Below are 23,102 nucleotides of genomic sequence, written 5' to 3' on the forward strand. Positions count from 1 at the left end.
CCTTTTTCCTTTCTTAAATTCTTAATCATTGCGACACGACAATTAGCCAGAAATTAATTAATTTCCATTCACTAGTATTTTTAAAAAAATCTTAACAGACGGTCTCTCTCAGATAAGAACTCCACAAAATACATCCCTCAAGAATTCAAAGTCCCACCCACTACCATAAATTTCTTCAACCAAGTCTTACCGACTGATATAATTCAAAGCCCCTACTGCCGCTAAGAATTTTCGGACACCCTACACTTCTGAGTCAGACACTAAGAGAACACACTGCTAACTCCCCCACTAGAAAGAATGTAAGTTACTTAATACCTTTCTGGCCTTTATATCTTCATGTACATTCACTGATCTTATTTATATTATTTTCTATTTTATTTTTATATTATTTTTATATTATTTTTATGTTCTCTTTGATTTGTTTTTGCAAAGTTTGCAATTTTTATCTTTTTTATAATCTTCTATGTTTATTTCAACTTTACTTTGATTTCGATTTCATAATGACAATTTCCAATGTTTAATTTCTACAAATAATATAGTACTCAAATACATAAAGATGATAGTGTCGGGGACGATTACTCGAGTTTTACAAGATTTCTCTACAGTAATTGATTTTTACTCCAAATTGAATTGACTAAAATGCTTCATGAGAATCAGTTCTTTGAGTAACAACTATTCGCGGAAATATTTGGCCTGACTAGAATTGCCGGTTTGGCTTTAACTTATAACTCGAGTAAAGACGAAACACTTTCATATTTACGTATTTTTATCAATTATTGATCATTGAACGGGAGTTGGTTTGTTCCCCTTGAAAAGTCAACTAATTTCCGATCAATGACAATAATTACATGTTTTAATTTTTACTTTTACAATTGTAATATTATTCCTCGTGATGATTTAACTCCGGTCCCCATTAAAACATTATTAACATTTTGCTTTCAAATTACTTCAAAACATCTTTCAAAATATAACTTACCAGTATGGATGCACACTTTTAAAATAATTCTACTTTAATTAAACTTAGGAGATAATATAATCAATTAATCAATACTGTTTAGGAAATAAATTATTATTAACTAACTTTGCAGCAATTGCGCAAGTAATAATAACTTGTATTCGCATTAAATGGATTTAAGTTCATACAACATTATATATATATATATGTGTGTGTGTGTGTGTGTGTGTGTGTGTGTGTGTGTGTATGCTTCATTATATATCTATATATAGACTTAGAAGTAATAATGCTGTAGAAATATTGATTGCGCAGATTGTTGATCCATAATGAAGAGCAACTTTTCAGCCGAAGCAGATTAAATACTCATCTTTATTTTGAAAAACATGTTGCGGCCACAAAGAGCTTGGCATACTTCTCCTGCCTGTTCAAAACGTTTATATTTTTGATAGAAATGCAGTAAGAAGAGAGAAGCGAGCAGCAATCCAGCTAGGCCGAAGTATAGAAAGTAATTTGTGTTCCGGATGATATCTTAATTCAGACTGAGTAAATTTCGGTTCTCAATGAGTCTGATTGGACAATTAATACTGCTGTAAAATTACTACTGGATGTTTGAGTTCCATTTACATCACCAGCGTTATTTAACAGTCATATGACATGGATGAATTTCGAAACTACGCGGTGCAAAAAAGAGCTTACTGCTTTTAGAACAGAGTGGGGGAATACCAAATTAAAACTAAGCATTAAGGATTAAGGGATTGCTTCTTATTTAAATTATAATTTATGTTTACATATTTTCTAACACATACACATACTATCTATGACAGCCTGCTCTGCGTAAGTAATTATAGTAGCACCAATGAAACGAAAGTGGCAGGAACAAAAATAAAATGTACCTTAAAAATTCTTTACAGTACATATTTAAATAATATTTATATATTAATTATTTAAATAATATTTATGTAATAGGATGATTAGGAAATAGCTGCACTGGATTGGCGACATTTCTTTGCGTTGTAATTATTTGGAAAGGTTTTGCTGCAGAGTTAGAAGGTGAAGCTTGAAGACGGACGTCTCCTAATTTCAACATATAATTTTATTTCTTAATAACTAACTTTTAGGACACATTCCTCTTACGCTATTGCACCCCATAATTTTATATAGCTTTAATTTCTTTAGACGACAGACAGCAGTAGCAAGCGACACATCTAAGCAGCAGCGAGTTGCTCGTATCCTTGCTCTCAAACTTGCTCGTATCCAGTTACATATGGATGAAGATTATAAAAAACCCCATGCAGCTAGCCCATAGGCCGGAATTTGAATTTAAATTTGATAAATAATACTCAAAGTACCATTAAAATATTTCGAAGTATTTTTTTTTAAATTTAAAGTCTCAAGTATGCTTGTACTATTGGAGAGGGAGCAAGACGTACTATGCCTATAGAAAGAGAATGTTTTTAATAGGCCAATAGTTCAATGCAAATTGTAGAAGTTTCTTTAAAGTAAAATCTTTGTTAAGAAATGGGGTAATAAAATTTAATATAAATTTACGGCCATCCAAAATTTAATGTATTCTGAAAAAACTAATTAAAATATTCGTTTAACTTCTCAAAACTCTATTTTAAAGTTCATCCTTTGCATAGAATATCTCCTAAAAAATGCCGCCCAGACGTATAGTGGTTAGGGAAGCCGACTGCGATACCAAGGAGCCTGGGTTCGAATTCCGGAGAAGGCATGGTTGTAAATGTCTGTTTCTTCATAGGAGGCAGAGGTGGCCCACCTATTAGGTGCCTTCATAATAAAGTGGCCACCACTTCTTGCCTTAGTAGTAGCCAAGCCGAAGACGGCTAAGGGCCCGCCATCGGTTTTAAAAAAATCTTCTAAAAAATAATATTGTGTCGCAGTTTCAGTTCTTTTTAGTGCGAAGACTATAAATTGTAGGTCTAGAAACCTATTTTAATATAAAAGTTTCATGTCTTTGTTTCTGCAATTATTTTTCCACATATTCCGAATGCTTGGTTGTATCAAGCGGCCAAGTCGTTGAACACTGGCAATTCGGTTCAAGATTCAAATCCCGCGAACAGGCTGGATGGATGGACGCTTTCGTGGTTTTCCCCATGTGTAACATGTATACGAGCCAGTTTTCCTTAGAAAATCCTCCACGAAGACATCTCTCTAGGCATACAGCTCTCGAATGCTTTGCCGCAATTAAATAAATAAAAAACAATTGTTTTGAAGAAAATACAGAAAGAAATTAATATTACCCAGAGGTTTTGGAAATTTTCTGTATTTTTTCCATAATTTATTAATTTTTGAATAAATCTTACATATTTATTTTTAAAAATGAATATAAATGGCGCTTAGAATTCCGTGTGTTTAGGCCATACATATTGTTACGGTTTTCTCTTCTGACACCAGTTCCTTCACGTTCGTGCGGGGTTCGTGAGGATTTGGAGTGAATAATGACAATATTACTTGATGAAGTATCGAAACACACTTTATTGGCCAGTATTGTCAGGACAGCTCCAAAACACATTTTTACAGTCGTCGATGAAACACGCTGATACGATCAGCGACACAGCCTCCAGGTTATCAGGCTATGACGGTGGAGACAGCTTCACGACAAAGCACTAGACTACAGCTGCCGACTCTGCTCGGTCGTTCTCGGAGATCAACACGCTCTCTCGACACTAACCGCGATACACTACGAGACTCTTTCGGCGCACTCGAGGACCCACTCGGCACTCGCTGCCCGGCTGTCAACACGATCGACTCCGGAGGCATTGACTCGCTAGACGAGACACCAACTCGATACTATCTCGCATTCTCGAGGCACACTCTCGAAACTAACTGCGGACCAGCGGGATTTATATAGTTTTCGGTTTGTGTTCCAGAACATTGTGGGCTAAACCGGTAAGAATTCGTTTCAGAAGGTTCTCCATCCGTCCATGGTATATCGCCGATTTTGTTGCCAAATGGGCGATTTCTCACCGGATGTGGCAACCCTGCTTTCCCTTGCCATTTTATGACACCCTAAACCTGCTTTGCGGGGAAGCTATCTTACCGCGTCTGTATATTTTGTAACAATATTTAGCTTACCTTTTTCATTATGAAATTGGAAAATGTTTTGAAGATTTACTGGAACTTGCAAAACTAGCCTCGAATCAAACAGCCTAAAATATTACAAAACTTAGTAAAATGTCATGCATGACAAACTTTATATAGGTTCTAGATTGTTGTTCTATTTAATCTCATAAAATAAACGCAAATCTTTTATAAAACTGAACTTTGACAAAATACCACATAAGTACTCGTAGATTTCGTACGGCTCTACTCGCAGTGAAAAGAATGTGACAAAATACGCAAAAAATATTTATAGTCTGTGTTGGGCCATTACAATAATTTCTCAGCCACTTCCTGTTACTAGTATCGCGATGAGTATAGATTTTTTACGAGAATCTGGTCGAAATGCTGCAAGATGCTCGTTTCATGTAGTCGAGTGGTATAGCGTGAAGTAGAAAATGGAAAAACAGTATGGAGACGCTTCTTCTAATAAGAAAACAAATCCCCCCCAGAAAAACCAATTTTCCCCCCTTTACCTTAACTTCTGAAGGTCTACTTAAACCCTCTGTGAATTATTTTTCTCGGTCTGAAGCGGGTAAATAAATGTATAAGGACGCGCTTCACAAAAATGTTAATTGTTCTTCATACTTGACCTTGTAATGTTCCAAACAAATGAGGAAAAACGGAATCATCAAGGCCAAAGAGTAACATGTTGAGTTACCGATTTTCTAGATACACTCAAATTAAATCATTCCTTAGCTGTCAAATTTACAATTGCGTGTGCGAAAGTTAAGCGCTGGAACAAAGGAATAATCTTTTTATTTATTAAATCGAGACATGGCACAGTGTTATAAAACAAAAATATCAAACTGTCACTTATGCAAAAGTAAAAATTATAGCACGCATATGAGTTTAGAAACAGTTTCAAATAAAATCTTTTGTTGTAAATAACAGAAAAAGTAAATGATTAGTCTTGACAAAACTTAAAGAGCTGGTGCAATCACGAAAAGCAATGACTGTATGTTTATATTTGCCTACCAATGGCTCGATGGGCAAAAGCACTGAAAAGCTAGTAATTCGTCTCGGTCGACTGAAAATGTTAATTGACTTTGTGATTTTAGCCAAGTATAGTAGTACCCTAACGTGAATGAAAAATAATTCCTTTATAAAATGCGTCTTTCTTAAAACAGTTTTCCTTTAGGCAGATAGCTCTCAGGTGCTTTACCATAATTAATTAACCAAGGTCAAGCAGATTTCCAGTTATTTGTTTTAATAAATAGCATAAACTGAATTTGATGAATTTAAGAGTTTGGTTTCATGCTGCATAAGCATGGAGTATGAAACGAAATAATTCCCTAAATAAGGACTGAAAGTAAGAAAATTAATAAAAGTTTACGACATACGATTTTAAGAATATATGCTAGCCATCTCTCAACAGCAAAACTAATTTTCAAAGGTTGGATTGCTTTCATATCACCCAGAAGTGTTATATTAAATTTGTAAAAGTAAACCCAGGGCTAAAGCAGTTATTATTTTAAACTTTAATAGTTAAACTTCAAAGCTGTTCAGAATAGTTTTAAAAGCCTATTTAAATATATTTGGTATGACTAACAATTAAAATATTTCAGAAGACAAAAAAAAAAAAAAAAAAAAAAAAAAAAGGTTGAATGTTTTAATATTCGGAATTCTTGAATTATCCGTTCTGCTCATAAATATTAAACTAAATAACAAACGTTAATAAGCTAACATTTCAAAAATTAGTGTTTATTGACTGCTATTGCAGGTCAATTTTTATTCGCTGTTCTTACAATTATTTTAACAGATTTTTATTAAATTTAACGCTTATTGTTAAAGCTGAATTATAATTCTAAAGATAATTATAACTGAATACTTGCTGAACGGTGACAAAAGCGCGAACACGTATGATATAATTAAATAAAAGAAGAATTAAGATGCTCACTCTCGGCCGACTATTTCATTATTTTTTTTTTTTTTTTTTTTTTTTAGCCGACTATTTCTCTCCATTGGAATGTACAGAGTTACCCAAAGAAAAGCTCTCAAACAATAAATGCATCCAAAGATTTTATGAGGTAACACTTAATAATGATGTCGGTGACGACGTAAAATTATCATATCACTGTGTGATTAGAAGAGATTAGATATGTGTGCTTAACTATCCGCTTCTTGAAAAACATGGAGTGAAAATGACTCTTTGCACTTAAAAGTTTCAGTGCTCAAAGAAATTTATGAAGAGTATTAACAGATCAATACATTAAGGAAGTCACTGATAACGTTGCGAATGGATACTCCTGTCATTTCTTCTTTATGGAAACAATTCTAACCTAATATAGTCGTTAGGCCAAGACCTATTCCAGGTCGTGTTAAGTCTAAAACATCCTGTAATGAAAGCATTTTATTAAAAACTGGCAAGATAAAAGATTGCTATATTTACCGCACATTGAAATCAACAGCGAATTTTATCCCTACAAGAGTAAAATTATTTCATTGGAAAATAAAGACATACTTACTATGCTATATTTAGCGCAGCATAAAAATAATACAATGAAAAAAATATATATATATGAAAGATATTAATGGAAACCATAATATACTCTAAAATTTAACAAGTTGTTTTGCAAATGATCATTTGAATACGAATGCTTGCACTAGTCCAACAGAACTAAGAATAGCACAAAAACAAAGTAAATAACTGATATTATGTGGACTGTTGGAAATAAACTACTGCAATTTTGGCTATGAAACATAAATGCTATTAGAAATAGCACTATGGACATTATATATTGAATAAAACGCGTTTGTAGTAATAACAAAAATAGTAATTATTTCCAAAAGCAATTAGAGTTTTGTTGTGTCTAGGATACAACAAAATGTAAAAACTAAGCAGTTTGGATACATTTACGTAATTAGCATTCTTTTCTAAAATTAGTATCATAAACAAGGAGTTGATCTTCTCGCCCATTAAATCCATAATATCTTCCTTATATTAGTATATGATGTTATTAGAAAGCTTTAATACATATACAAAGTCACTATCATAACTTACTTAAATATTTTTTATGGATAAGTTCAATGAAATAAGTTCTTCCCGTAAGAAATTTGAGCAAATTAAAAAAAAAAAAAAAAAAAAAAAAAATTCTTAATTCAGAAAGTCTCTAAGGGATTATCAACGAAGGAAATTCCCAAAGAAAAGGAAAATAAGACAGGTGACTTGGTTGTGAAGTAACATTTAAGAGCTAATTTTCAAACCAGTTCCCTTTGACCTATTACTCCAGTTCTCGTAATTAAATATTCCGCAGGGGGAAACAGACGGGAATAAATAATAATCATTCTTATATGAATGAAAATACATGCACAGACATTTTTGCTTCGTCTTTACGGAAATACATGCATGAATATTTTTGCTTAATATCCATAATATCTTCCTTATATTAGTATGTGATGTGTAAGATCATTGATACATGTGTATGTATCAATGATCAATACACATGTATCATGGCTCATTATGCCTATGGATCAAAATTTATAAATCATCTAAATACACTGGTGTGCAAAAATTAAGGACGAAGTCGGAAAATTAGCATATCAGCTGAACGAAGAGGCAGAGCGGACAGAAAGACCAATCAGGAGATTAAGTAAGGTGATGTACGGTAGCACATGCGCAGATATGCAGGTATACGTAATGGGGGAGTGTCTGAGTAGTATAAAGCATGTTCTCGGTGTAAGATCAGTATTTCTGGCAAAGAGATTGCACGCTGTATAGCAGTTAAAATCACACCGAGTTGCTGCCTAAGCGAGAAATGGCGAATAATCAATCTGTTAGACGACATCTGGATGCTTTTACCCGAGGTCGAATCATTGGGAAGTTGGAGGAAGACCGCAGTGTGACAAGTGTGGCTGCAGAGTTCGGAATTGCTCACAGCATCGTTTCACGACTTTGGAGACAATTTCAAACTACAGGAACAGCTATCCGGGGGTTTAGAAGTGGTCGTCCACGAGGAACCACACCCGCAGATGACCGGTATATTGCCTTACAGGCCAGAAGAAACAGGCGGCAGACAGCGGGAGAAATCGCTAGACACACGACACAGGCGACTGGACGACCGATATCGCGTTTTACCGTGGCCAGAAGACTGCACGGTGGTGGTCTGTTTGCACGACGCCCTGTACGGTGTGTACCTCTAACGCCTGCCCATCGGAGAAGGCGTTCTCTGTGGTGCCGGGAACACCGGAATTGGGGAGACAATGAATGGGGACGAGTACTCTTTACAGATGAGAGCAGATTCAGTCTGAGTAGCGATTCTCATCGCATACTCATCTGGAGAGAGCGGGGAAGCCGCAATCATCCTTCGAACATCATTGAAAGGGACAGGTATGGAGGTGGCGGTGTTCTCGTTTGGGGAGACATCATGCTTTGTAGTCGTACAGACCTTCACATCTTCGACGCAGGTTCAGTCAACGGGACCCGTTACTGTAACGAGATTCTTCTTCCATATGTGCGTCTTTTTAGAGGCGCTATGGGTCCGCAGTTCCTTTTCATGGACGACAATGCACCATGTCATCGCACAGTAGCTGCCGAACAGCTCTTAGAGAGCGAGGATATTGAACGTATGGATTGGCCGGCACGATCTCCGGATCTCAATCCCATCAAGCATGTATGGGATTTTCTAGGCAGACGCTTGGCAGCTCGTACCTTACCACCAGTAACGATCCCGGAGCTTCGATTGGCGCTGCAAGACGAATGAGCAGCAATGCCTCAACAACTCATTGACACCCTCATTCTCAGCATGGGCAGACGCTGTGAAACCTGCCTAGCAGTCAGGGGAGATCATATCCTCTATTAAAGACCGGATGTTTCTTGCTGGACACCCATCACAGGAATGTTTCGGCCTTCAGTCGCATTGCGCTCCATGCTACTTTTTCAATAAAGCTTCTTTTTATCCCTCTGATTTCTCTTTTAGTAAGTGTTGCTTACATTACTCATGTCCTTACGTGCTGGGGATCTTACGGTATTAAATGTATTGATTTGGAAAGCTTTTGTACAAAGTTATATTGAAAAAAACCGTCTCGTCCTTATTTTTTGCACACCAGTGTATTTTACCAATCCTTTCAGCTGATAGCATGTATACTCTAACATTCTACCTCCTTAGTACGTATGTTCGTACTACGAAACCTTTTTGATCGCTTACACAGCGGTGGCAACATTATGAAATGTCAAGCGTAATCTAAGTTAAGAATCGAATTTCTTACCTTTCGTTACTGCAAGCGAACACTTCATTAATGCACTGATAATACGGTATGAGTATTAATAACTTCACCAATGGCCGAGTGGTTATGACCGCTTAATAGTTCGAAACAGGTTCGAATCCAGGTAAATGGGCTGTTCTGTGTTTAGTTTCCCCCATGTGTAGATGTGTAATGTGTACCCTCTAGGTATATAGCCTCCGTGTGCTTTGGCCGTATTCAAACCGTCTAATCTAACATATTCTTAAAGCAACAGTAGCACCTTTTTTTCATTTCTATATAGTCTATTTCTATACCTCTCAAGTAAATTTAACTGATCTTTACTTCTGAAAATGTGAGCAACCCGCTACAGGTTTTATGAGCAATTACTTATTTTTGACTGAAAGCCAATAGCTTTCTCAATAGCTTAAAGCAACAAATAACAAAACTGTTAAGCATACAGTTTATATTTTTTTTTTCAGTCTTTTCTCAGTTCATCTTACCAGTATTCAGTTTTCTTAGTAATATGCTAACGTATTTTTTTGTCTTTGTATTATTAACGTTTTATGTGTTAACTTTATTAAATGTGCCGTCCTTTGCACTTACGCCACATAAAATTCAATTGGATAGCAAAATATTTAAAAACGTTATATCTTTAGAATTCCAGATAGAGAGTTAGAGCTTGCCATACATACTTTTATATTCACTATATTATTTCGTTCAGCCACCTTAATATAGTTATCATAAAAAAGAAAAAGTATATAATGATTTTAATAAATCCAGCTACAATAATTTCATAAAACTATTGAGTATTTCTAATTAGATACCTCATGATTTTAATGCATGTTTATTTAAATTAATCACATTAAAAAATAGAAAAAATATTCTTAAGAACTGTGTTTATTGCTTTTAAATCGCTTAGTTTATTACTCGGTAATTTTCTAGATTAAATTTGAAAGTATCTTAGGCTTTACTGAATGACGTTATCTTAAATCGCTTAGTTTATTACTCGGTAATTTTCTAGATTAAATTTGAAAGTATCTTAGGCTTTACTGAATGACGTTATCTTAGGCTTTACTGAATCTTAGGCTTTACTGAATTACGCTGGCGCGTGGAAGATTAAAGTATTTTATTTCCGGCCGCGGCAACACTTTGCTTTCATACAGTCAAGTTTGTTAAATAGATTGCAAGATTCAAATATTTCAAAGATAAATATCTTATATTTTTCCGAATGGCAACAGTCTCGCGCGCTTGAGATAAAAATGCTTTATTAAAAGGTGTCGCCATTGCTTGCTTTCATATCTTTGAATTTGCTAATAAGAAATTCATTATATAGTTTTAAAAATTATGAAATGAATAATAAAAAATTTCGGGCTTCCAATTGTATGCGTTCGGATGGAGGACTCCGTTATTCAAAGCTGGATGGCTCAAGGTACTGTCGTTTTTTCAGACTGCGAGGAACATGCGCATATACATGCAGATTCTCCATTCTTTAATAATAATTCGGGGCGATAATATCTGGCGGCAGCAATTTAAAAAGGTGATAACACCATTTATAGAGAAACAACGCAAAGTACCATTTCGAAACTAAGCACATGTAAATGATAAATATGATTACAAAGTATACTAGAAAAAAAAAAGAAATACTTGCTGCATTCAGAGATATTACGTGAATTAACGCTTATGACCAAGACAAAGATAATGAAATTATGACTTCTTTCTACTTACTTTCCTTTTATCTTGCTCAAATGCTCGCTTAAAAAATTGTCAAGATTTGCTATAATTTTATCAGGAATTTAAATCTATATTATATCTTGGTGCAACTAAAAAATTGGTTTTAGTAGATAAGAAAATAACATTAAGTTATTTAGAATCTGTGCAATTGATAGAATAGAAGAAAAAATAATTTCAAATGGGATATCGGGTTCCTTTCTATAGAATTAAAAGATAATTAAGTTTAGTAAAATAATATTTAATTGTGTTATTTGTTTTATTTTACTTTCATTACTTTAGAGTTTTATTAAGAGCAAAATAGCTAAGTGTGTGTGCCTGATATATATATTAATTTTAAAATATCTGCGGAAGCAGTTTTTCAAACATTTATCATGTAGCGCAATAAAAAATTTGACAGAAAGTGGAGCATTTGTTGAGGAACATTTCGCAAAACGCCTTTTAGCTCAAAATGTGATATTTCAAAGTCCTAGAGTATGATAAGATAATTTTATTTCAGCAAATCTTAAGAAAGTAGTCACAAAAATGACTCGATTCATTATACTATTGTGCTACTTATTGTAAGTCTGATTTTTTTTTTTTTTTTTTTTTTCTGTTTGTGTGAAATTTCTTAAACTTTTGCAGCGCAAAATTCTAAGATTTAAAAGAAGATTCGATATCCATTTATTAACCTATAGGTTGTCCTCATATAAAATGTTCTTATAGCCTTTTTTCGACACGTTTTGTTTTTTATGATATTCATTTTGTCAAAAAGAATATCATCCAAGAAAACCTTACACATATCAATAAATCATGTAAAAATTTCACATGGAAAACAATAAAAAAAGAAAGATATTCGAAAAGTGAGGTATAAGCACTTGTTTTACTGTTGATTAGAGTTCGCGAGGCGATAGAAATGTTCCCGTGTGCAAGTTAGTCAGTCAAAATTAAACCAGTTTTCACTGACTAACAGCTGCATTTTCTGTAAAAGGATCTGAAGAAACTCCTCCTCATTTGTTTTCGATAGCAAACGAACTAGACTATTAATAGAAACTTGCGGTTTTTAGAAATACCAAATATCTCTAAGGAATTGAAATTTTCTTATATCTCAAGTGAAACAGATGTCGTAATATTTATAGCTAGTAACTTGTATTTCTTTCGAGTTGTCCTAGTTGCACGAGAAAAGGAAGAAACCCAACCAATGGCATTCTCTTTCCATAAAATTAGTTGCACTAGAAATGGTTTCCACTCCTTCGGATATGACAAAGTTTTCTCTTTTAAAAATAATAAAATTGTTGGCAAATTCTACTACTGAAGCTCAGATTGTAGGCCATCTGTTAGTTTTAACCTCATAATCGCATGTGTTAAATGCCCCAAGTCTTAAAATAGTAAAAAAAAAAAAAAAAAAAAATGAATTCTATATTTGCGTATGCGTGAAGATTTCAAAGTTAACTTTGCACACAAAGCTTTAATGCTCAGTTTTTAACGTCACTGGTCTGTTTTTCAGTTAATTGCTAACCCCTCCGCCACAACGATCGGATGCTTTGCTAATGAAACATTCGTCGAGAACGGCCGAAACTGTTGGCCACTTTCAATGTATAGTGGTGTTTTCAAAAGTTAGTATTCCATCATTCGTCTATGAAATAGCAACTTTGTGGGTTTTTCTGGTTTAGGAATAACAGTTAACAAGAAAACCAAAAAGTTCCTTTGTGTTCCCTGGTCTCTTATCTGAAAATTAACGAAGGCAACCCCCTATAGGAAAGGTTTCAAAAGTCTGATTGTTCCCTTTGCAATCCTAGATCAAAAGGAGCTGGTGAAATCTTTGGAAATTTTACTGCCTTTCAAAGTCCTGAATGAAGTCATCACTAAAAAATGTTTCACTGTATATTTAACACATGGACGTATATATATTCAATAAAATTAAAAACTGTCTTTGCATGTAGCGAAAAAAAAAAAAAAAAAAAAAAGAGGTTATGAAAAAAAAAGCATTTAGACGCATAAAATTTTTTTAATATTAAAAAAAAAGAAAAACTTTTTCATATTTAGTGCAATATGTTTTTACATTAGTAATGGCTTGAAGGAGTTTAAGCATTGAATTTATCAATTTAAGGCTACTTCCTCGTCAGTTTTTCAAATTCTTACACTAAATGTTGCTTAGCGTCATATTTATTTGATATTAAGCACTTTTGAAGTTTCCTTTTCATTTCTTCTCAAATTTTCGACTGGATTAACGTCTGGTGAATGTGGGAATATTGTGTAGCGCGCAGCAACCGCCCCTTCAGAGTTAGAGTTTTGTGTTGGGGATAATTATCTTGTTGAAAGTAAAAATTTTCAGAAAGATCCAGTTTTTACGTTTGTTTCAAATTAGTTTCAAAAATGCTCAAATAACTATTTTTATTTAAAACACCAACATCACTTGCAGCCATATACCCTCACACCAGTGTTATTTCCACCACTAGACTTTAATGTTATATATTTTCCTTCTTCGTGGTTTTGCTAGCTTTAATTTCGACTAATTAATTATCTGATTGCTGAATATTAATTTTTTCAAGAAAAAAATTACTTAATGCCAAAACTATTGAGGCTTGCGAATGAATTATGTTGCAAATCCAAATCTTTTTTCTCTATTAGCTTTATTTATGAATGTATTTCGCATGGCTATTCAAGCTCGATAACCAGACTTTTTATCAACTTTACCATTACCTGGTAGCTTCTAGAAATTCTGGCGGTATTGAAGGAGAGCTTATAAAAGGATTTATGTTAATTTTCTTAGAAATCATTAGTCTGTCTCGCTTAGTTTTCATGATCTCCCAGAACGATACTCATTTTTTACATTTCCAGTCTTTTTAAACTTATTTGCAATATATTTCACATTAACATAAATTTATTTACCGTATTTCCAATGTGGACTACAAGTTTCCATTTTTGAACTAATTTTGGCACTTAACGTATTATCCCGTTGAAAGTTGGCGGAAATTTCAGCAAAGATCGCAAGTCGTTACTGATGAATCCCAAAGGACATGATCATCCATAATGGGCGCTAAATCGCGCTGCTTGGCCGGTCGACGGAATAATACGTAAGTACCCAAATTTTCAACGAGATTTCTAACATCAGCTGGTGTTTCACTAGCTTTGGTTCTCTTAATTCATAAGCTGCTTGCAAAGCAATAAATTACGTATTAGTTCACACATATTACAAGCCAAGCGCAAGATAGTTCACTTAAATGCGTTAAAAAATTTTATGTGAAGTGAATGGGCCCTGTTTTTTCTCACTATATAAATTCTGACATTTTAATCCAATCGAGTGAACAAAAGATCTACTAAATGCTAACCAAAACGTGTAATTTTTACGAGGAAAGTGTGCATTAAGAACATTGTTTTATTATGCAAATTGAATTTGTAACGCATTTCAAAGATTGTTTAGTATAAGCAATCAGAGAATTTTTATAATTTTTATATGCCAGATAATTACCTATATAGTAATTATAAAAGATTTCGTTATTTTTTTTATTTGTAAGTTATTACTGTTAGGGTAATTGATCATAAAACAATTATTTCAATTATTTTACCTATTTTTGAACCGTACGATTAAAGTTACTCATGTGTAAGGTGTAAAGCTGCGTTACGTTCGTTGGTCACACAGCGCAGGATTTAAAAATGTCTTTGGCAATCGGAAGACGGACAATTAACCAGTGAGTTTCTGAACAGAATTAAGCACTAAGAGGTAACATATTTCTTGAAACCCATTTTCCAGAAAACTCCTACGTTGATCATTTACCACAGAAATTTATATTGTAAAATATAAATAAAAGCACTCATTTTTAAATCTTAATTACTTTTTGTCAATTGGATAGACATTACACCCTCAACGATGCAATGTAATTTTTTGCTTAGAAGCCATGAACAATTTAAACACTGTTTTTTCTCTCAGTTTCTCCAAAATTAAGTATATTTTATGTTTGTTCTATGTATAGCACTCAAAAATCAGTAGGAAACTGCAGTAGTGATGAAATATATATAGAAAAATAAGGGGGCAGACATTTCAGATATTTAAAAGTTGTTCCTACAGTTTTAGTGACTATCCTCGGCGGCCCTTTTAATAAAGAAGTAAATAAAAAGCATTTTTAAATTACATAAATTTGGTATTTGGGTATCAGACGGCCACCCACACTGCCAGCAATCAAGCAGTCTATTAGCGCCTCATTTTTCGCCAACAGATGATTGCTGATTGCATACCTGGATGAAATACCCGATTTTCTAGCGGACAGTGACGTTTCTTGTAAATCCAGTCGAAGATTTGCCCAAGATTTTATCCAAATAATCTTCAAATTTATGCAGACACAAAATATCAGTCAATCATCAGAAGCAGCATTTAGCAAATTTGGTAAAAATAAAAAACCAAAGCGAGGCGGAAAAAAAATCATGTGGGCACACCATATGACTTCCTTCCACGGTCTATTAAATTATACACATTTTCTGATACACTTCATTTAAACTTTTTTTCTGGAATTATTCTAACTTAATTAACCGATCTCTCAAGGCAAGTTGAAAATGACTTCAAAAGTTGCACAAATTTTGAAATTAAATATCCCGTCCAATTTTTGTCGCACGGGAGTCAAATTTCTTGTATTTTTACTCGTATTTTTCCATAACGAGTATGAAACGTTCCCAGATATAAATGTAGGACCTGGGAGACCGCATTAAAAGTTAGATTTTGCTATTGGTCGGAAATTAAATTGTTCTAAAATTTGACAATGTCAAAACATGAATTTTAAACATTATTTAAAACACTTCTGTAATTGGAAGCATATGACTACGACCAAGGACTGCGAAAATAAAATCCGGGTAAGGGTTTAGCCAAGTAAGGAGGTGCTGGGTAGGTGTGTGTGATATATATATATGCAAGTTTAGTTCTGCCGATTGCAATAAAAAAGGGAGGTGCACAAATAGATGTTACAGCAGTCTCATATACAAAATTTCGACGCTCTACGGCTACTAATTTTTGAGTCACACCAGATATATGCATAGATATACATACGTACATACAGACATCATGCGAAAAATTGTCCAAATGGATTCGGGAACTGTCAAAATTGATATCTGCAGTGAGAAAGAGAAATGTATCAGCAAGTACGCGAAATCAAAACGTATCTTAAAAACTGGTAGGTTTTAGAAGTGGTTAGAATCTGAAGACGTTGTGGAAAACTGGATTTTTTTAATAAAACTAATGGAAGAGGTACATAGATCAAAGCGTGTCCTTAAATGTACTGAAAGCGGTCCGAATGATAAAAATGTTAAGGTAACTAATAGTTGGTGTAGTCGATTTATGGAAAGGGAACATACAATGAAGTAAGAGTTGCGGCAAAAAACAAAAATAAAAATAAATGAAAATTCTAATTGCAGATGATGGTGATCTTTAAATCCATATCTTAAAGCTAAATTAGTAAAACAGCGGAGTCGCTCCAGATGGGCAAATTTATTATTAAAAGTTTTGCCGATAACACAAAAAGAAGCCGTTATTTATTTGTCTCTTTATAAAATTTTCATAAAATACTTTTTCTCTCAATTTTTATAAATATTTTACTTTTCTTAACATTTCATTTGGAATGATAAATGTATCATTAATAACTTTTATTTAATATAATTAACAACTTTGTTAGCAAATGTAAATATACGTCATTGTGATATTTTACACCCGGCATATAATATCTTAAATAGATAAGGCAAAGGCTCCCCTTCTTAAACCTCGACTTAACTTCGGAAAATACTATATATTTCCAGTGTCAGCAGATCGGTTAAATTGGTTCTTCGATTTCCGGAGGATATTGTTTGAATAGAGTATTCAAATTTACATCAAACAAATTATTATTCTCAGCAGCATGTCTCAGCCAGCAAATTACTTCCTTCTAACCAGTTCCCAAAAGTTTTCTCGGCAATTATAAACATTACATTTCCGTCGTACGTCTTCTGTCATGTACAGTTTAAGAGCATGAAAACTGCGATTCTTTTACTCGATACTGCCTACAAAAAGAAGGATTGCTTCTGTTCATTTCTCGGCAAATCTATTACTCAAAATGCAGTACACGTTAAAGCAACAACACCAAAATAAATAAATTAAAAAAATCTGAAAGCTTTCAAGATTTGCATTACGACCAAAACCGCTTTTTTTTTTTTTTTTTTTTTTTTTAACATTTTGTGCGCTACCTTACTTATTAAATATTATGTTCTTCGCACTTAAACTATAAAATTCAGTTCAACAGCAATATCACAAAATACTTAAAAGGAGCATATCTTTAGAATTTCTGACACACAGTCACGCACGCTAGAGTTTTTTTTTTTTTTTTTTTTTCTTCATACTGTGTTGCCGTTGCTCGCTTTGAAATCGTCGAGTTTGTTAATCAAAAATTCATTACAGTTTTACAAAATATGAAACAGATAATAAAACAAATTCTAAATGTTTAATTTGGGCTTGCAGATGTCCATATCCGAGCGGAGGACGACGTTATTCAAAATTTGATGTTTCTAGGTACTGCTGTTTTTTCTTATTGCGAGAAATATACATATATTATTCATGCAGATTCTTCATTATTTAATTCCTTTAAATATAATGCAGGGCTCTTATATTTGGTGGCAACAATTTGAAAAGTGAAACGCCGTTTTATACTGGACGACGCAAAATGCCAATTGCCCCTTTTAGCTAAAAAATAGGTTGTCCCGAGGATTTTTCACAGGGAAAAAAAACTAACAAAAAATGATACAATGCAGAGATATACCTTTAAAGATTTAAAAAAAAAAAAAAATGCATTTTCCCATTATTAGGGTTGTTGCGACACTCACAGGAAAGCGAAGTCATGAGTCGCATTGTATTCTTTGGTAAAGTTATACGCCATAATAATTAAAATACAGATTTCAATCTGATTTATAACATATGGAAATAATTAAAATAATTTTTCATTTATTGTCCAAAATATTAAATTTTACATAACATTATTTAAATCAGTTTGCATATTCATTTTTTATTGGCTTGTTTGGGTCAAATCTTGAAATTAATTTTTGCCCCTGTTGTTGAAATTTTTCAGCATTCCACGAAAATGTTTTTCAAAACTCGATGTAGTCCAATGTTGAATTTTTTATTAGATATCCCTGATTAACGCTCAAATAACTCCTCATCGCAGAATTCTGATGTTAAGCCATTAAACAGATAAAAAAAAAAAAAAAAAAAAAAAAATCTTCCAAATGTAAATTTTTCGGAATACCTAAAATAACCAACTGTTGGCGGTTTTCAAAAAATTATTAAATTTTCTTTAAAGCTAATGATTGCTAAGAACGATGGATTTTCAAATCAACAGAATTAATCCTTTATTGCTAGTAGGCCTATGGTTTTAAAGTAATGATGAGATGGTATATCTAAATCCCACAGAAGATAGGTAACAGATTGGAGAAAATGGTGTCATCAAGCATATTACGCTGGTTTGAAAAAATAATTTCTGTAAATTCAAAAATCGTTGATTTTCTTTATTACTTTTCCATATTCTACAGCTAAAAAGTATAAAATAAAATATTTTAAAATTTTATTTTAAGTTGCACAATTTTAATTAAATGCACTAAAAAAGCAAAAAAGTGGTATTTTTAGCGACAGAATATTCTGTGAATTAAAATAAAATCGTAATTAAAATCATTTAAATTTTTGCTTAGCAGTTCTGATTTAAAATCCGCTAGTTTAGTGGCTGTATGGTTTAATTTTTAGTCACATATGAACAAAACTATTATAATAAGTAAAAATTATTATTTTCTAGTATAACTAAAAATATAAATTAAAAATGTTTTTTTATATATTCTATTTTTACGTATCAAAACATTTATTACATGTGACTAAAAATAAATCCATGTGGTTGCTAATAATGATGAATTTCAAATCAAGATTCAAAAAGAAAGTCAAATGAGTTTAACCATTCTCATAAATATCTTTTCTGCGGCATCATTTGTACTATTCATTAAAATTTTTAATATCTATCTTCAATCTATGGACTTATCACGATTTTTTTAGCTATTTTTTTATTATCTTTATCGTACATCTAAATTAAAATCATAACTTTAAAATATTCTTAAAAGAGCGTTTCATATATTCTATTTTACGCAGAAGCGTGGAAAATGATGAAGAGAATATTTCTTAGATTATGGTAAAGTTTACATGGAATATCTGCTGAAGAGGAAGATGCTTCCGTGGAGGACTTTCTATAGGCAACTTGCTCGTATTCACTTTATGCATGAGGGAAACTATCAAAACCCCCATGTTACTAATTTCTTCACAGTTATTTGAACTAAAGTCGAACTACAAGTGCACAACGATTTCACCATTCAGCAGATGGTGATCACTTGAAAATATACAAAAAAAAACGTAGAAACATTATTTTCTTTAATTATTAAGATTATTCTCTTCAGAACGTAGAAAAATTATTCTCTTTAATTATTGTAACAATAATGAGTACTTACGAATTACCGCGATTACTTGCAGAAGAAAATGAATGATCACATATAATTAGAAAGAAGTGTTTTAATTAGGTATTTATCCCAAAGATCAATCAAGCTTAAAACTTTTTTTTTTTTTTTTTTTTCCACTTGTTCCTTTAAACGATTTTGTGACAACTATGCAGAAATTTTACCGCGATTTCTTCCACTGCGGGTAAATTCCACAAGCGTATGTTTTAAGATTGAATCAAAAATAAAAAGTCATCATGATTTATCTATAAAATCCGTCGTTCAGCAGTCCATCCATCGATTTATAAAAATCGCCAAGAATAGATGTTATACCAGCAATTCAGAACAACCTCATTTGAAATATTATTTTCTAATCTATCAGATAATACAAAGGCAAAAACAAAAATCTGTTGTAATTAGTTTGATCCTTAAGCAAGGTTAATTATATTTCAAGATAATCTATTCAGTTGTCTTGGTAAAAAAAAACTGACTTCAAAATTTGATACAAATAAACGTAAAAAACTTAATAGAATTTTGGGAAAAAATTAACATTTCCGAAAATCGAGCAATGTGATAAAAGCGGAAGTAATAAAACAATAACAGTTTTTAATTCTATTAAATAAAAGTTAATGCAAATGTAATTTACGTATATATAAAAACAAATTTTTAGTACAAAATTATACACAACCGTTATTTTGTAATTTAATTAAAATCAGTAATTAAAAAAATGTAATAAAAATATCTCGTATATCTATTAAAAATACACTTCATCTGAAAATTGTAATGCAACATTGAAAACTTATCTGAAATCATCAAGCAAGCAAAGAATTAAACATACTTTCTTCTGATAACTTTTGGCTATTAATCCGTTTAATTTTTCAGGATATGACTAATTTTTTAATGCATTTGAAATGAGGAAATTTAATGCTCAGAAGCTTTCGATAACTGATATCGATTACCGTTCTAATTTCGTAGAATTTCGCCATAAATTTCACGTGGTAACCTTCAGTACTTTACAAATCAGTTTACACATGTGAGCATTGCACAATGCACGTTTAATCGCATAAATAAATTCATATGAAGCATTTTGAAACAAAATTCAATTGATTATAAAATAACTGCTTTTAATTAAAAAACAGTCACTAATATTTTTATTGTCTAAACTCAGTTTCATAATTTATTAGCATTAAGATTTAATTCACAGGCTGTATGATGATTATAAATAATATTATAATACATTTTATTTAGAATAGGAATAACATTTTTTAATTTAGAGTACGACGAGTAAACATTTTGTATTAAGCGTATCGTCAAAAACAACAGGATCTTTAAGTAAATAAAATTATTTAAAGAACATTTTATATATATTTTTTATATTAAAGGTTAATTAATGTCCAATGCGTTTTAATCCTCATACAGGAAACAGTTCTCCATAGCTTGACTTAAACAATAATATTATTTACAAAATATCGTTATTATTACATATATATATAACAATGATATTTTAAGGAAATGAGAACTTACTTGTTTCTTCCGGAACCTGTGCTCTTAATCCCAAAACTGACATAACAGATAATACTGCCAAAATAACAAACAACAAATATTTCATCTTTAAGATCCGTCAAAAAATAGGAAAATTAAACTCCAACAATGCGATGTTTATGTAGTTTTCACTACTCTTCTAAAGAAGCTATTAAAAAAAATAAAATGACAAGATCGGGTGTTTTACAAGTTGTTGATCGCACCAGTCACGGCTTCCTTTCACTATTCTGCGTTAAACAAGAACCGGACAAATGAAAACGGCGGCGTGAATTTCCGCCTATTGCCACTTACGACTTAGAAATGTCTCAAATAACTCCTCAAGAGGAAGGTTTTTATAGCTCAACTTTCATCGACTAGTTTCGTCATTGTCTAAACAACTTGTCAGTCGGCGCGATAGCTGAACGAGGGAGAATTTTTTTTACGCTCTGCAAATCGTCGATGACCTTGAGTAAGGTTAATTTTGAACGATTGGGGATTGTTATTGGATGCAGGGAAACGATTGCCAGTAATTGCTCATAATTCTTGTTTTTGTGTAATTCTCGTTTCTTAATGAAATATGTATTACCTCTTCCTGCCAGGAAATGTAATTAAAGGATAGGAGTTTAATTAATTACGTATGGTTTCTCAGTTGGGTGTAAATTAATTAACTGCATAACGTAGAACGGTATAAAATAAGGTCTGAATTCCAAGACTTCTTTTGTTTCAGAAAGCCATTTTGAACTTTTTGCTACAAATTTTTTCTCGCATAAAAATACTCGAAACATCAGTCGAAGCAAATTTTAATCATTGTCAATTTATTTTTATTATTTTTTTGGAGAGGGAAAGGGTGGTATATAATAATTTTTAAATATAATTAGTAATTTTAAGTAATAAAATTAAATAATTTAAACGTCTAGAAATAGTGATATGTTAACAATATTTAAACGTTTAGAAACAATAATTAAAGAATAAAATTTAATAATTATTATTATTGCAGTATAATGTAAATAACATGTAAAATTTATAGGTAGTAAAAAATTCCTTGCTGCAAATAAATAACTAAAATTAATCAATAAATTTAATTAAAAATTAATAGTATTTATTTATTTATTTATTTTTATTTATTTTATTTATTTATTTATTTATTTTTTTTTCTAATTGTTTTCCCATCTCGAAATGACACAAAATTGCAGATTGAAGGTGCCAGATTTGGAGGGGCGGAAAGCATGCCCATTTATTTCAGCAAGCGGTTGATCGAAATCCCAAAAGCATAATACACGGCGTTAAAAACGTATTTTACTAATTACACTATGGTTTACAAACAAATTATAAATTAGGTGCCTTACATAACACTAGCCAGTATTTATTAACATTTTAGTTTTTATATTCAAAAATTGTTAAACACAATATTTTTTATAAATCCTTTTTTTTATTGAACAATTATGTCTGATATCGTTTAACCACAAAAAGAACAATTTCATGTGGTTTATTAGTAGAGATTATCAAAAGACATGGCCCGGGTAAAATAGCGAAGAGTTTTATAGGATATTAGATGAATAAACTTTTAGATTAGCATTATGTACCTTCTGTACTAGCTGAAGTACCCCTTTTAGGAGGCGTACCTAACCCCCCTGGTGTTTAGGAGCATAGTTTAAAAAGGAAACTATATTTAACAGGTAAATTAAATTATGCAACTATTCTCAAAGCAAAAGATATAACCTAAACAACTAAGTGACTGGGCATATTGGAGTTTTCAGTTATCAGTCACTACCATCCTAACGCCATACACCAATGATAGGTAACAGATAGCCGATGACACACTGTACCTACCACTTTAGGTGATAGATATTTGGGAAAAAAAAAAAAAAAAAAAAACCCTTGTAGAGATATTAGTTTTTTTTTCTCGGGGGGGGGGAAAGCAGGAGACTTGAAAAATGAGCAACGCCTTCGCCGAGAATCGAACCACGAACTTCTAGAATACACGCCCAGCATGCAGACCACCACACCACGAAGGCATGCCAAGAAGGCGCGAGAAATACCTTATAACCTAACGTAAATCTATAAAAATATTTTATGTTTTCAATTAAATGTGTCATGAGATTTTATTTAAATCAATCAGATTAAAAAGTTAAAAAAA

The 23,102-nt window shown here is 32.3% G+C and overlaps 1 protein-coding gene across 2 annotated transcripts in view; it reads right to left on the bottom strand.

Moving 5' to 3' along the window:
- LOC118185828 (alkaline phosphatase-like) overlaps window positions 1-21,340 on the bottom strand; it is a 101,573-nt gene extending 80,233 nt beyond the window's left edge. The window contains exon 1 of one of the 2 annotated variants that reach the window (XM_085827750.1): window positions 20,969-21,340. In XM_085827750.1, coding sequence (XP_085683876.1) covers window positions 20,969-21,053 — 85 coding nt within the window. In that variant the 5' untranslated portion in view covers window positions 21,054-21,340. The remainder of the gene's footprint in view (window positions 1-20,968) is intronic. The other variant, XM_085827744.1, reaches the window with a different exon arrangement.
- Between the last annotated feature and the right edge of the window lie 1,762 nt (window positions 21,341-23,102).

Source organism: Stegodyphus dumicola, chromosome 1 (assembly GCF_044657685.1).
Source record: "Stegodyphus dumicola isolate Sdum_Otavi_A_Nest chromosome 1, ASM4465768v1".
Classification (NCBI taxonomy): Eukaryota; Metazoa; Arthropoda; class Arachnida; order Araneae; family Eresidae; genus Stegodyphus; species Stegodyphus dumicola.